This window comes from Mus pahari, unplaced genomic scaffold, assembly GCF_900095145.1.
Source record: "Mus pahari unplaced genomic scaffold, PAHARI_EIJ_v1.1 scaffold_8293_1, whole genome shotgun sequence".
NCBI lineage: Eukaryota > Metazoa > Chordata > Mammalia > Rodentia > Muridae > Mus > Mus pahari.
This window is the reverse complement of record NW_018393780.1, coordinates 40614-55007: the sequence shown is the minus strand read 5'-3', so window position 1 is coordinate 55007 and position 14394 is coordinate 40614. Positions and strand designations below refer to the sequence as shown.

The 14394-nt window shown below is 34.7% G+C and overlaps 1 protein-coding gene and 1 pseudogene across 1 annotated transcript; both read left to right on the top strand.

The window, feature by feature from the left end:
- The first annotated feature begins 550 nt into the window (after positions 1-550).
- Positions 551-1471, top strand: LOC110315734 (vomeronasal type-1 receptor 4-like). Its single transcript, XM_021189716.1, has one exon. It carries the CDS (start codon positions 557-559, stop codon positions 1469-1471), a length of 915 nt encoding a protein of 304 aa, XP_021045375.1. The 5' UTR covers positions 551-556.
- Positions 1472-13106: 11635 nt separating this feature from the next.
- Positions 13107-13982, top strand: LOC110315732 (annotated as a pseudogene).
- Positions 13983-14394: the final 412 nt, after the last annotated feature.

The window sequence follows — 14394 nt, the reverse complement described above, 5'->3', positions numbered from 1 at the left end:
CACACACACACACACACACACACACACACACACACACACACACACACATTCTGTTCTGAATGGAATTAATTTTTCATTACCCACCATTCAATTTATTAGATGAAATTTACTTCAAGAATTGATATGTAAGAAGTTGTTCATTTTCATTAAAATTAAATTTCCCTATACCATTACTAGAAAATATGGATATATATTTATAGACTTAGATTATGCTTATTAGTGCTAGTTATCTCTTTTTATTGCTTCTCACTGAGTGATTATGAAGGCATCTTTCCAAGTCATAGCTGTGTCCTAAAACCTTCAGCAATCTTACAATATTGTATTGTATGTAAGTATATATTATAAATTATATGATAGTTGAAAAACTTTAAGAATATATTGATACAGTACATATAATACATAGACTAAACTCTATGATGTTATGGTATACCTGAGCTTTAAGGACCCTTCTGATTTAGCCTCTCAGTAAGTGTTCAGATTATTAATACATTTCATTCATTTTGATCAGAGGAAATAGGTGTGGCCATCATGAAAAGAAAATCATGTCCAACACAGAATGGAATTCTGGAATATGATCATCAAAATTATTTTATTATTGCAAATAACAATTGGAATTCTGGGAAATGTCTCACTTCTTATCTACTATATATTTGATTATATAGAACATACACTAAAGACAACAGATTGGATTCTCATGCACCTAATGGGATCAAATGCCTTGATAGTTCTCTCTAAAGGAGTACCCCACACATTGGCAGCATTTGGGATGAAACAGTTTTTAAATGATGTTGGATGCACATTGGTTTTGTACATTCAAAGAGTTGGCCGGAGTGTGTCCATTAGCACCACCTGTCTCTTGAGTATCTTCCAGGCCATCACCATCAGTCACAGGAAATCCTGCTGTAAGGATCAAAAGATGAAAGCTGCAGAGTACATTAGCTGCTCCACTTCCCTTTTATGGGTCTTGTCCATGATTATAAATTTCATTTTCTTTGCATATATAATTGTCAAAAGGAATAGCAAAAATATGACAAGAAACCGAGATTTTGAATACTGTTCCACTGCAGGACGTGATGAAATCAATGACTTGATCTATGCAGCATTGGTGACGTGCCCTGAAATCTTCTTTTCTGTGCTCATTGCCTGGTCCAGTAGTTCCATGATTGTCATTCTGTACAAACACAAGCAAAGGGTTAAACACATCCACAGCCATCATGTTTTCCGCAGAAACTCTCCAGAATCCATAGCCACCCAGAATATTCTGGTCCTGGTGTCTACCTTTTTGGCATTTTATACTGTCTCCTCTGTCTTACAAGGCTGCCTTGCTCTTTTGTATAATCACACCTGGTGGCTGGTGAATATTACCCGCATCACTTCTTTGTGTTTTCCATCTTTTGGACCCCTTGTTCTTACAAGTCATTACTCTATTTTACCCAGACACAGTTTGGTCATGATAAGGAATAAAGTCTAATCTGATTTAAGTATTTGAATTGTATATTTTAATTGGTTTCCTAGTATTAACTCATACTCTTCATCAAAATTTCAATACAGAATTAAATCATATTGCCATGTCTTGTGAAAATTAGCAAAAATGAATACTAGAGTATGTTTGTTGATTGAATCAGCAGAACAGATTATACTATGAGGTCCATTGCACTTTTGAAAGTCTTCCCTTCTGATGTAAAAAAAAAAAATGAGCCAGCAAAACATAAGTTTAATAAAAACGAACTTGTGGTTTACGTTTTTTTCAGCTAAGCTTGGCTGCTAGGAATTTCACAGACAGCCTGTGGGTTCAACATTCTAACAACAACAAATACTGAAACTATGGCTGCCCATGAACTGAACTCCATGAGCCCTTGCTTCCATCATTTTTGCTGTAACCTGCACCAGGCCTTAAAATTATGATTATGTCTTTTACCTCTTAAAGAAATCAATTCAAAATGAATGATGTTTATGATATGATCTTGTGCTTTGTTTGCTAATACATTATTGAAAGATTTTTTTCATCATCAGGGATATTTGATAATAAATTTTCTCTGTTTTTGTTCTGTCTTTATCTGGTTTGACATCATGAGAATGATAGATTCCTCAAAAGTACTTTGAATAAATTAATATAACCATTATGGAAACCAGTTTTGTGGGCTTGCAGAATTTATATAAAAAAAAGTAGTATTTAACCTAGCTGTTTCAGAAACACCTGTATGCAGAAACACCCATATTATATCATAGAAGTATTTATTTCTGTCTGTTCTAAATTCTAACCTGTTTATGACAGAAAGGAGACAGAGCCCTCCTATATATCCATAAATTGATAAATCAAATATTAAATATTTTATATATAAAATGGACTATAATTCTCCCAGTGTAAAATATGTAATCACAAAATATGTGGGAAAAATGATTGACTGATCTGTTGATTGATTGATTTTTTAATGGATAAAATTATACTATGTCTCACAAACTCAGAAAGAAAAAGATCACATGTTCTCCTTCATGAAGATCCTATTATATACTTCCATGTATATATGCAATATAGTATAAACATAACTTCAGTTATAACATTTATAAAGTAGATGTAGAATGATAATATTAGCTGATATGCAGGAAGAATATTCAGAGTTTATAAAAGATGATATATAATAATTATATTTCTATATTCAATGTTGTCAATTAATTTTGTTTCTGGTGAGAGGGATATAAATATCTAATTGATAGCCAGAGTATAGAACACTAATCAAAGCTCTATGGCTTCATCATGTCTATTCTAACTTATTATAGTTTACAGAAATATACTAAAATTAAGCCTGAGCAAGTGTTCCTTTTACTGGTTGTTTTATTGTAGGGATTTAATGCATTATTTGTGCATTTGTTATAATGAAGTGATTTTAGTATGAAATAAAATTTCAAATTAAAAATAAAATTTTTAATTTGAAATAAAAATATCACCAGAAGTTTTCCAAAGATGTAGAGACTGTTTCATACACGGCCATCAGTAAATATAATGTATCACACAAATGGACTCAATGACAGGAATAACTTGGTTATTATGTTAGATCCCAGAAATTATTTTTTTCTTAATATTTTATTGAAAATGATTCTATTCTCATAAATATATGTTGACTACAGCTTTCCCTGTTTCTATTCTACCCAGTTTCTTCCCTCACATGAAGATCCACTTTCTTCCTGTCATTACAAAACAACATAACATCAAGACTTAACAGAACACATATGGAAAGATAAACCAAAACCATCACAATGAAGCTGCAAGAGTCATACCTTTATTGACCACTTTCAGTTACATCTAATGTTCAATAAGAACTTTTTAAAAAGTGTGCCATAATTAGGTATAAATAGTAAAACACAACTTTTCTAAAGGTATTTTCTATTTCAGCCACATCAATAAAGTGATTACTTTGGGGGAAGGATATACAATGAAGAGAGAATAAAATGAGAACAATAATTTGAAAGGAACAACATATGACACCACTATGATTTGAGTTGAGGATAGTGCTCTGCCAAATTAAAAAGATCTAGAGGCCATGAGTGTGTATTAGGGTGATAGAGGAGTTGAAAATGCCTAAAGTTTGAGCAGCACAGCATGTAAAGGAAAATACAGAGGACATATTTTCTGGTTATGATGTCAAAGAAAATTTCAACAATCACCACAAATCTTAATAAAATAAATTATTAATTGACAGCTTATCTAAAATTAAAATGTTACTGATGAGAATTTTATAATATTACTCAGAATATATCTATGTTCTTGTGATAGGACAAAGTTCCTCTTGTATCAGTTTTAGCCATATTTGGTTTAACCAAAAACTGACATCCTCCCACTGCTACCATGACTTTTAACCCCATTAATGGAATTTCTCTTTGAAAAGTACACAAATATGTTCTAAAATCTGGTGGCCAAGATGTATTCTATTGAACTGCTTCTGTGCTTTACTTCATTTCTTCAATTGTCAACCTACATGTGGCTTTTGTAAGTTCATTGCCCTTTTTTAACCTAATATTTTTAGTGAAATTTTTCAGAATTTCACATCATGAACCCCTATCATACTCAGTTCCCAGTCTTTACATCACCGCTGAACCATGCTCTCCATTGCTCAGCAGGCAAGCAGTTCAAGAAGCCTTATACCTGGCCTATATGGGATCCCTATGGGGCCCAGAAGACACAGGACCAATCTGCCCTCCTGGAGACACAACTTTCTTCTGACCTGTAACTGTGCACAAGGCAGATCCAGTGCTCCAGGCCATCTCTAAAACCAAGAGACATCTTGACTACCAGTAGTCTCTCATAATAAGGCTCACAGGTATGACAATGACACCCCAATGCCTGCCCTAACTAGGTCCCCCATGGACTCCAGTAGATAGACAACTTATCTATCCTGCAAGAGACACATCTTCCTTCTGGTCTGCAAAACTTCCCAGAGCAGATCTGGCACTTGAGGCTCACTTGCACACTAAGAGACAGTTTTATACACCTGAAAACCAAGATTCTGACTTAAATTCCTATCTCATGAAGAGGAAAGTGGTCCTTAAATAGGGTATAAGGAACTTCTTTTTAAAAATACAGCAGAACAAAAGTAAATAGGCCGAAACCCTTAAAAAGAAAACACATAAATCTCTTAAATACAGGAAAACACAATCAAATAGGTGAAGAAACTGAACAAAACTATCCGTGCCATAAAAAAATGAAAATTGAAACAATAGAGAAATCGCAAAGGGAGGCAATCTTTGAGATAGATACAAGAACCATAGATGGGTTCTTGTATCACCAACAGAATGCAAGAAATTGAAAAGAGAATCTGAGACAAAAAAGATACATAAAAGATATTGATAAAACATTCAAAGAAAATACAAAGTGCAAAATACTCCTAACTCAAAACATCAATGGAATTCAAAACACAATGAACAGACCAAATCTAGGAATAATAAGAATAGAAGAGAGTGAAAATTCCCAATATAAAGGGCCAGAAATCATCTTCAACAAAATCATAGAAGAAAAGTTGTTTAGGATTAAAAAAAAAGAGAAAAAGATGGCCATAAATGTCGAAGAATATGCCTACAGAACACCATATAGATTAGACAAGAAAAGAAAGTCCTCCCATCACACAATAATCAAAATATTAAATATACTGAAAAAAGAAAGAATACTAAATTTGGTAAGGAAAACAGGTCAATAACATATTAAGACAGTCATAGTAGAATTCCACCAGAATTCTCAAAAGAGACTCTAAAGACAGAAGATCTTGGGCAAATGCCATGCAGACCCTAAGAGAACAAAAATATTGGCCAAGCCTAGTATCCCCAGTAAAACTCTCAATAACCATAGATGGAGAAACCATGTTATACCATGACAAAACCAAATTTAGTCAGTATTTTTCCACTAATCCAGACCTACAGAAAATGATAAAAATATGCAGCTAGAGACTCGAGCTCAGGGGGTACTGGTTAGTTCATATTGTTGTTGCATCTACAGGGTTGCAGCCCCCTACAACTCCTTGGGTACTTTCTCTAGCTCCTCCATTGGGGGCCCTGTGTTACATCCAATAGCTGACTGTGAGCATCCACTTCTGTGTTTGCCAGGCACTGGCATAGCTTCACAAGAGGCNGCTATATCAGTGTCCCTTCAGCAGAATCTTGCTGGCATGTGCATTATCTGAGTTTGGTGGCTGATGATGGGATGCATTCCCAGATGGGGTAGTCTTTGGATAGTCCATCCTTTCATCTTAGCTCTAAATTTTGTCTCTGTACCTATATCCTTTCATGGGTATTTTGTTCCTTATTCTAAGGAGGAATGAAGTATCCACACGATGCTCATCCTCCTTGGTTTTCTTGTGTTTTGCAAAATGTATCTTGGGTATTCTAAGTTTCTGGGCTAATATCCACTCATTAGTGAGTGCATATCTAGTGACTTCTTTTGTGATTGGGTTACCTCACTAAGGATGATATCCTCCAGATACATCCTCCAGATACATCCTAATCGGCCATCATTGGGAAGAGAGGCCCCTTGGTCTTGTAAACTTTATATGACCCAGCACAGGGGAAGGCCACAGCCAAGTAGTGGGAGTGGGTGGGTAGGGGAGCAGGGGCGGAGGGGGTATAGGGAACTTTCGGGATAGCATTTGAAATGTAAATAAAGAAAATGATAAATAAATTAATTAATTAATTAAAAAATAAATAAAAAATGAAAAAACATTTATTAAAAAAAGATGATAAAAAGAAAACTACAACACATGGAGGGAAACTGTACTACCCCAAAACCCAATATATTAATCAATTCACAACAAACCCAAAAGAAGAGAACTGCATAAACATAATTCTATCTCTAAAAACAAAAATAACATGAACTAATAATCATTGGTTTTACTATCTCTTAATATCAATGGACTCAGTTCTTCAAGAAAAAGACATAATCTAACAGAGTGGATATGTAAATATGAACCAGCATTTTGCTGAATATAGAAAACACACCTCGTTGACAAAAACAGACACTACCTCAGAGCAAAAGGCTGGAAAATTTTTTTCAAGTTTATGGTCTCAAGAAACAAATTAGAAAATGTATTCTAATATCTAATAGAATAGCCTTTCAACAAAAAATTTATTAAATGGGATGGAGAAGAACACTTCATACTCATGACAGGGGAAAAAAAACACCAAGAGTATATTTCAATTCTGAACCTCTATTCCTCAATGCAAGGTGTAAGAAAACCCACATTTCCTGTCTCAAACCCTCTCCACAAAAGATAACCAACATTTACAAAAGAAACATTACTGAAGCTCAAAACACTCATTGAACCTCACACAATCTAATAGTGAGATAATTCAACACCTTACTCTTACCAATGGACAGGTCATTGAAACAGAAACTAAACATAGACAAGGCGAAACAGAAGTTATGAACCAAATGGGTTTAACAGATATCTACAGAGTTTTTTACCCTAAAAAAAAATAGAATATAAAAAAATAGAATATATATTATTCTCAGAACCTCAAGGTACATGCTCCAAAATTGAGCATATAATTGGACACAATAAAAGCCTCAACAGAGAAAATAAGGTTGATACAATCCCATTCATTCTATCAGATCACTACAGACTAATGCTGTTCTTCAATAACAACAAAACAACAGAAAGCCCACATACTCATGGAAACTATACAACCCTCTAGTCAATGCTAATTTCATCAGGGGAGAAATAAAGAAATTGAAGACTTTTTAGAATTTAACAAAAATGAAGGCACAGCATACCCAAACACATGAGACACAATGAAAGCATGGCTAAGAGGATAATTCACAGCACTCTTAAGTGCCAATATAAAGAAACTGGAGAAATCTTGCATGAGCATCTTAACAGCACACATGAAATCTCTAGAACAAAAAGAAGCAAACTCATGTAAGAATGTAAGATGTGTGTGTGTGTGTGTGTGTGTGTGTGTGTGTGTGTATATATATATATATATATATATATATATATATATATATATACTGAAGGAATAAAAAAAAAAAGTACATTTTCACAGATACATATAAATGCATTGTGGATTGGTGGTGTTCACTGATACTACTGGCATTAAAACCTGAAAGTCATCATATATTTTTAGTACAATGGAAAGAAGATGGTAGTATTTGTCCATAGATGCTTTTGTAGGTAATCCATCTTGAGCTGTTAATGTCCGTGAAAAGGAAACCATAGTTCGTAGTCATTTTTATTTTTCCAATTTTTTATTAAGTATTTTCTTCATTTATATTTCAAATGCTATCCTGAAAGTCCCCTATACCTCCCCCCTTGCTCCCCTACCCAGCCACTCCCACTTCTTGGCCCTGGTTTTCCCTTGTACTGGGGCTTATAAAGTTTGCAAGACCAAGGGGCCTCTCTTCCCAATGATGGCTGACTAGGCCATCTTCTGCTATATACACGTCTAGAGAGAAGAGCTCTGGGGGTACTGGTTAGTTCATATTGTTGTTCCACCTATAAGGTTGCAGACCCCTTCATAGACACACTCCTGAGGAAAGGCTCACCCTGCATCTTATATCTGGACAATCTGGGTGATTTAGTCTTTACTAGTTTACCATGGGCTAATTGATTGGTGTTTTAAAACCATTTCAGATAAAAATGCGAAGAATTACTCCATGTGTTGCCCAATCATATCTGATACATCCACAACCTAAAAACTGCACATAGGTTCATAAATCATACTGAAAAAGAAGAGTGAAAGATTTAAAAACTAGAGGAACAGGAGATTTGCTGTGAAAGTGAATCTTTCTAAGACACATGAATTCTGAAAAATATGGCTTCCTAAACAAGTCCTGAACAAGAAAGATCCTGACAGATGTGGTAACATGGACTGGGTGAATATCATTAGATAAACACCATAAACAAATAATTATAGACAACCAAGGAATGCTGAGATTGGAAGAAACAGTCTTCCCAAGGGAAGACCCTCTTATTTCAATATCCAAAACTAACTGGTTAGCCCTGAAATCTAATATATACAAGTAACACTTTATAGATCAATTAGGTTGTATTTACATAGATAATATATAACACATATTACAATATATAGGGTTTGAGCTAGTGTGTGTGTGTGTGTGTGTGTGTGTGTGTGTGTGTGTGTGTGTGTGTATGCCTGTACATGTGACAGCAATTTTAAGAAGTACCTGCCTTGAATTTAAGAGCGACTGAGAGGTGTGCATGCACTTGACAGGAGGGAAGAAAGAGAAAACATGGAATTAATATAAGTATAATTAAATTTTAAATATAAAACTATATTTTAAATTTATATATTTATAAATGTATTTTCAAGTTTATTTTACTAAATGGTACATGGTTTTATTTTCATAAAAATAATTTTATCCTATCACTATAAAGCTATTTCATTTTATAATATATTATATTACATTATATTATATATTGTATTACATTATCCTATGTGTTCTAATAATCTCCAATGCTAACATCAATACCATCTTAATTCTTTTACTTTAACTTCCCATGATCTAGTTTTAGATTTGAGTGGCTATGCTGCTCTTTCACTACCATAAAATGGAGTAGGGTATAAGTTTGAAACATAAAAAAGAAATTGATGACAAACAAGAGCAATGCTAATATCCTATAAGATACCATATACTTGAATCATAGAATATGGGAAAAATCAAGCTGTTTGTCAACTAGAAGCTTCATATATACTGGGTACTATTCCACAAATAATTCCAAATCATATGCAAGTAAGAAACAGGGAACTATAACTGCCTCATGAAATGACATGACCATCATATGAGTAAATAACTCCTTCATGAAAAATTGAAGACTCACCTCACAAGATAAACTCTTGCCTTGCCATATCATCAAGGATAACAGTATGTGCTTAGAAAGTACTTAGATTCTGTGTTGATCCCTCCAAATAAGAGTAAGGATCATCACCAGGTTTGGTGGTGCACACCTTTAATCCCAGCACTTGGGAGGCAGAGGAAGGCAGATTTCTGAGTTCTAGGTCAGCCTGGTCTACAGAGTGAGTTTCAGGACAGCCAAGGTTACACAGAGAATCCCTGCCTCGAAAAACCAAAATTACAAAATTACACAGTTCTCCCACCACAGGGAGCCCTGGTACACCAGAAAAGCAATACTCTGATTTAAAACCACATCTCATAATGATGAGAGAGGACTTTAAAAAGAACACATATAACTCCATTAAAAAAATAAAGGAGAACACAGGTAAACATGTAGAAGCCATTAAAGCAGAAACACAAAAATTCCATAAAGTACTACAGGAAAACATAAGCAAAGAGGTGAAAGTATTGGACAAAACCATCTAGAATGAAAAAATCTTCAACAAATTATAGAAGAAAGATTCCCTAACTTAAGAAAGAGATGCCCAGGAACATAAAAGAAGCCTACAGAACTACAAAAAGACTGGACAAGGAAAGAAATTACTCCCATCACATAATAATCAAAACATCAAGTGCACAAAAATAAAAAGAATATTAAAACCAGTAAATGAAAAATGTCAAGTAACATATGAAGTCAGACCTATCAGAATTACACCAGACTTCTTGCCAGAGACTATGAAAGCCAGAAGATCCTGGACAAATGTCATACAGACCCTAAGATAACATAAATGCAAGCCCAGACTAATATACCAGCAAAACTTTCAATTACCATAGACAGAGAAACCAAGATATTCCATCACAAAATTTACAGAATATCTTCACAAATCCAGTCCTAAAAAGGAAAATAGATGAAAAACACCAACACATGGAGGGAAACTCTAACCTAGAAAAAGGAAGAAAGTAATCTTTCAACAAACCCAAGAGAAGATAGCCACACAAACATAATTCCACCTTGAATAATAAAAATAACAGGAAACAACAATCGATTTTCCTTAAGATCTCTTAACATCAATTGAAATAATTCCGTAAAAAAAGACATAGACTAACATACTGGATATGTAAACTGGTACAGCATTTTGCTGCATACAGGAAACCTACCTCAGTGACAAAGACAGACACTATCTCAGAATAAAAGGTTGGAAAATAATTTTCAAAGCAAATAGTAGCAAGAAACAAGGTGGAGTAGCAATTCAAATATTGAATTAAATTAACTTTCAACCAAAAGTTAGTATAAAGGGATGAGGAAGGACATTTCATACTAGTCAAAGGAAAATTTCTATCAGGATGAACTCTTAATTATCAACATCTATGCCCCAAATACAAGGGCACTCACATTCATAAAAGAAACTTTACTAAACCTCAAAGCACACATTACTCCCTACACAATAATAGTGGGAGTTTTGGAAACCTCACTCTAATCAATGGGACAGAAACTAAATAGAAACAGAGTAAAATTAGCAAAAGTTATGAACCAAATGGGTCTAATGGGTATTTATAGAACATTTCATCCTAAAGCAAAAGAATATACCTTCTTTTAAGCTCATCATGGTACCTTCTCCAAAATTAACCATATAAATGTTCATAAAACAGGTCTCAACAGATACAAGAAGATTAAAATAATCCCATGCACCCTATGTGAACACCATGGACTAGGCTGATCTTAAATTCCAACAAAAACAACTGAATACACACATATACATGGAAGCTGAACAATTTTCTCTACTCAATGATAATTTGGTCAAGGAAGAAACAAAGAAAGGAAATTTGAAATAATCATCAGATCCTACTACAAAAGCTTATACTCAACAAAATTGGAAAATCTGGATGAAATGGACAATTTTCTAGGTTTGCACAACGTGCAAAGTTAAAGCAGTAACACAGAAAACATCTAAACAGTCCCATAACCCATAAAAAAAAATAGAAGCAGTCATCTATGGTTTCCCAAATCCCAGGAACAGATGTGTTCAGTGGAGAATTTTATCATACCTTTAAAGAAGATCTAATCCCAATACTCTTCACACTATTCCACAAAATTAACACAGAAGGAATACTTTCCAATTCATTCAATGAAGCCACAATTATGCTTATACGTATACCACACAAAGTCCAAAGAAAGAGTACTTCAAATGAATCTTCCTTATGAACATTGATACAAAAATTCTTTTTTTTTTTTTTGTAACTTTGAGTCTGCCTTTTATTTTTAATCCAAGTTGCGAATATAGTTGGGAAATTACATTTTAATCACTTGGAAGCACCTCACTCAGACCATTAACACCCTTGAAATCTGGGTTCAGAATATTTTCCAATTAAGTTTTTTTTTTTATTTTCTTTATTTACATTTCAAATGCTATCCCGAAAGTTTCCCATACCCCTCCCCCCACCTCTGTTCCCCTACCCACCCACTCCCACTACTTGGCCCAGGCCTTGCCTTGTGCTAGGTCATATGGAGTTTGGGAGACCAAGGAGCCTCTATTCCCACTGATGGCCGATTAGGTCATCTTCTGCTACATATGCAGCTAGAAACACAAACCCCGGGGGTGCTGGTTAGTTCCTGTTGTTGTTCCACCTACAGGGTTGCAGCCCCCTTCAGGTATTTGGGTACTTTCTCTAGTTCCTCCATTGGGGACCCTGTGTTCCATCCAGTAGCTGGCTGTGAGCATCCATTTCGGTGATACAAAAATTCTAAATAAAATTCTCACCAACTGAATTCAAGAACACAACAAAATGATCATTCACCACAATCAAGTAGGCTTCATACCAGGGTTGTAGGGATGGTTCAAAATATGGATGTATTATTAACTCAAACAAATAAGTAGCCTTCCTTTACTCAAAAGATAAATGAACTGAGAAAGAAATTAGCATTCGTTAGAATTGGCACATTTTTATATTTTACATTTTATACATGATATATGCCAATGGCATATTTTAGAAATTATTGGCACATATCAAAAATATTCATGAGTTTAAAATAGATGCACTAAGGTCAATGAGATCAACAAAAGAAAGATCAATTAATTGATATTATTTTCTTTCTAAGGTAGAAGTGATTGGAGTTTATTTGCCATTGCCAGTAATGGAATCTGGGAAATATCTAGGGTCACTAAAACATACTAACAATTTGGCTCACCATTAGAATCCACACCCCACAGGAATTCTGTGAGTCAGAGTTTTCTCATCATTTGTAGAGATTTGTAGAAAGTGCTAACACTTAGCAAGACACTGCTAAGTTTGTCTGTAACTACAGTGATGTGACTGAGCTCTATGGAAACAATTTGAAACAGGTTGAACCATAGCAATGCTCATTGTTTTTTGTTCAAAACACATTTTACAGGCTATGGAGAAGGCTTTCTGGTTTAAAAAGTCTTCTTTCAGAGGATTGCAAGAGCAGTTTATGTAAACACAAGATTAGTTTCCAGCACACCCTGGCAGCTCACCACTGACTGCAACACCTCTGCCTACAAGGACACTTACACTGCAGTGAATATTTTCACATAAAGACACAATATATACATAGAGTTAAAATTTTAAAACCCTTAGACATATTTTATTTTCACATCTGAATAGATATAAATTGATATAAAATCTGATATCAAATATTATATTTGAGTGTTTAACAGCCTGAATTTTATGTACAATGAAGACAGTAGTCCTGTATGTCAATCATGAGGTCTCAGTATGTGATACTGAGTGACATTCCATATAATGTGAGAGAATGGTGTCTAGAGACCTGGCCATAGGGATCCTCTTCCTGTCCCAGACTGAACTATGAATGCTGGGAACTCAGTCTTGCTTTGGTGTTTTATCATTGCTGACTTCACTGGGATCAGGGTGAAGCCCACAGACCTGATTGTCAAACACCTGGTTTGGGACAACACCATGGTTATGTTCTGTAAGGAATCCCCACACAATGGCTGCTTTTGGTCAGTCACATTTTCTAGTTGGCATTGCATGCAAACTTATCTTTTATTTTCATAGAGTTGCTACAGGATTATCCCTTGGTTCTACAATATTGTTGAGTATCTTTCAGGCTATCACCATTAGCCCTAGAATTTTCAGTTGGGCACAGCCCTCAAGTACATTGGTCCTTACTTGGTCATCTGCTGGGTCCTTTAACTCCTTGGAAATAGCTTGAATATCATGACAGTGACTCACATGAGAGATAAAACAATCTTAATGGATTTAGACAATTGGTGTTCTGTTTAGTAGTGAATCTTTCTAAATAAACTTACACAGTGTATGTGATCAAGTTGGCCTCCAGTGATGTCATTTGTTTTGGACTCATGATATGGGTCAATGGCTTTGTGGTGTTGATCTTAGTCAAGCATAAGAAGAATGTCCAGCATACTCCCAGATCCTTGGTTATTAAGTATCTTCCTGTGACCAAAGTCAAAGAATTGTTATTCTAGTGAGCAATTTTGTAACTTTTTTAATGGAACCTTTCATGTTCATAATGAATTTTTCTTTCCAGGATCAAACAGATATGTGGCTGATCGATTTCAATGTGGCCACATGTGCATGTTTCCCAGCACTGTGCCCCTTTCTGCTCACCAGAAACTATAGTAGGGTTTTGCAGCTCTGCAATACTTAAATATTTCAAGAGCCATTTTTTTTCTTATGTAGCCAGTCATCAAAAACATATACTGTGGACACACTATTTCATATTTGGCATGAATTGTTCTCATCAGATCCGCACTGTAGATATACTTTCTCTCAACACTATTTGGAATATAGTCTTGAATCTAGTTAATTTTGATCTTTTGAATCTTTTGAATTTTTTAATTTAAATCATAGTAGTGGTAGAATATGTAGTGATTATTTTGACAATTTGTATAGGTCTCTACTATTTGTTGACCTGTTGTATAGACAGAACTTAATCAACACTGATTTTCACCAATACTGTCATCCTGTATGAAGCATGCTACATCTAGGAAACAAATAGTCATGAAGGATGTCCAAGAGATTAGTGACAATGGGCACACTTATAGCTTTCTGGTGCTGGA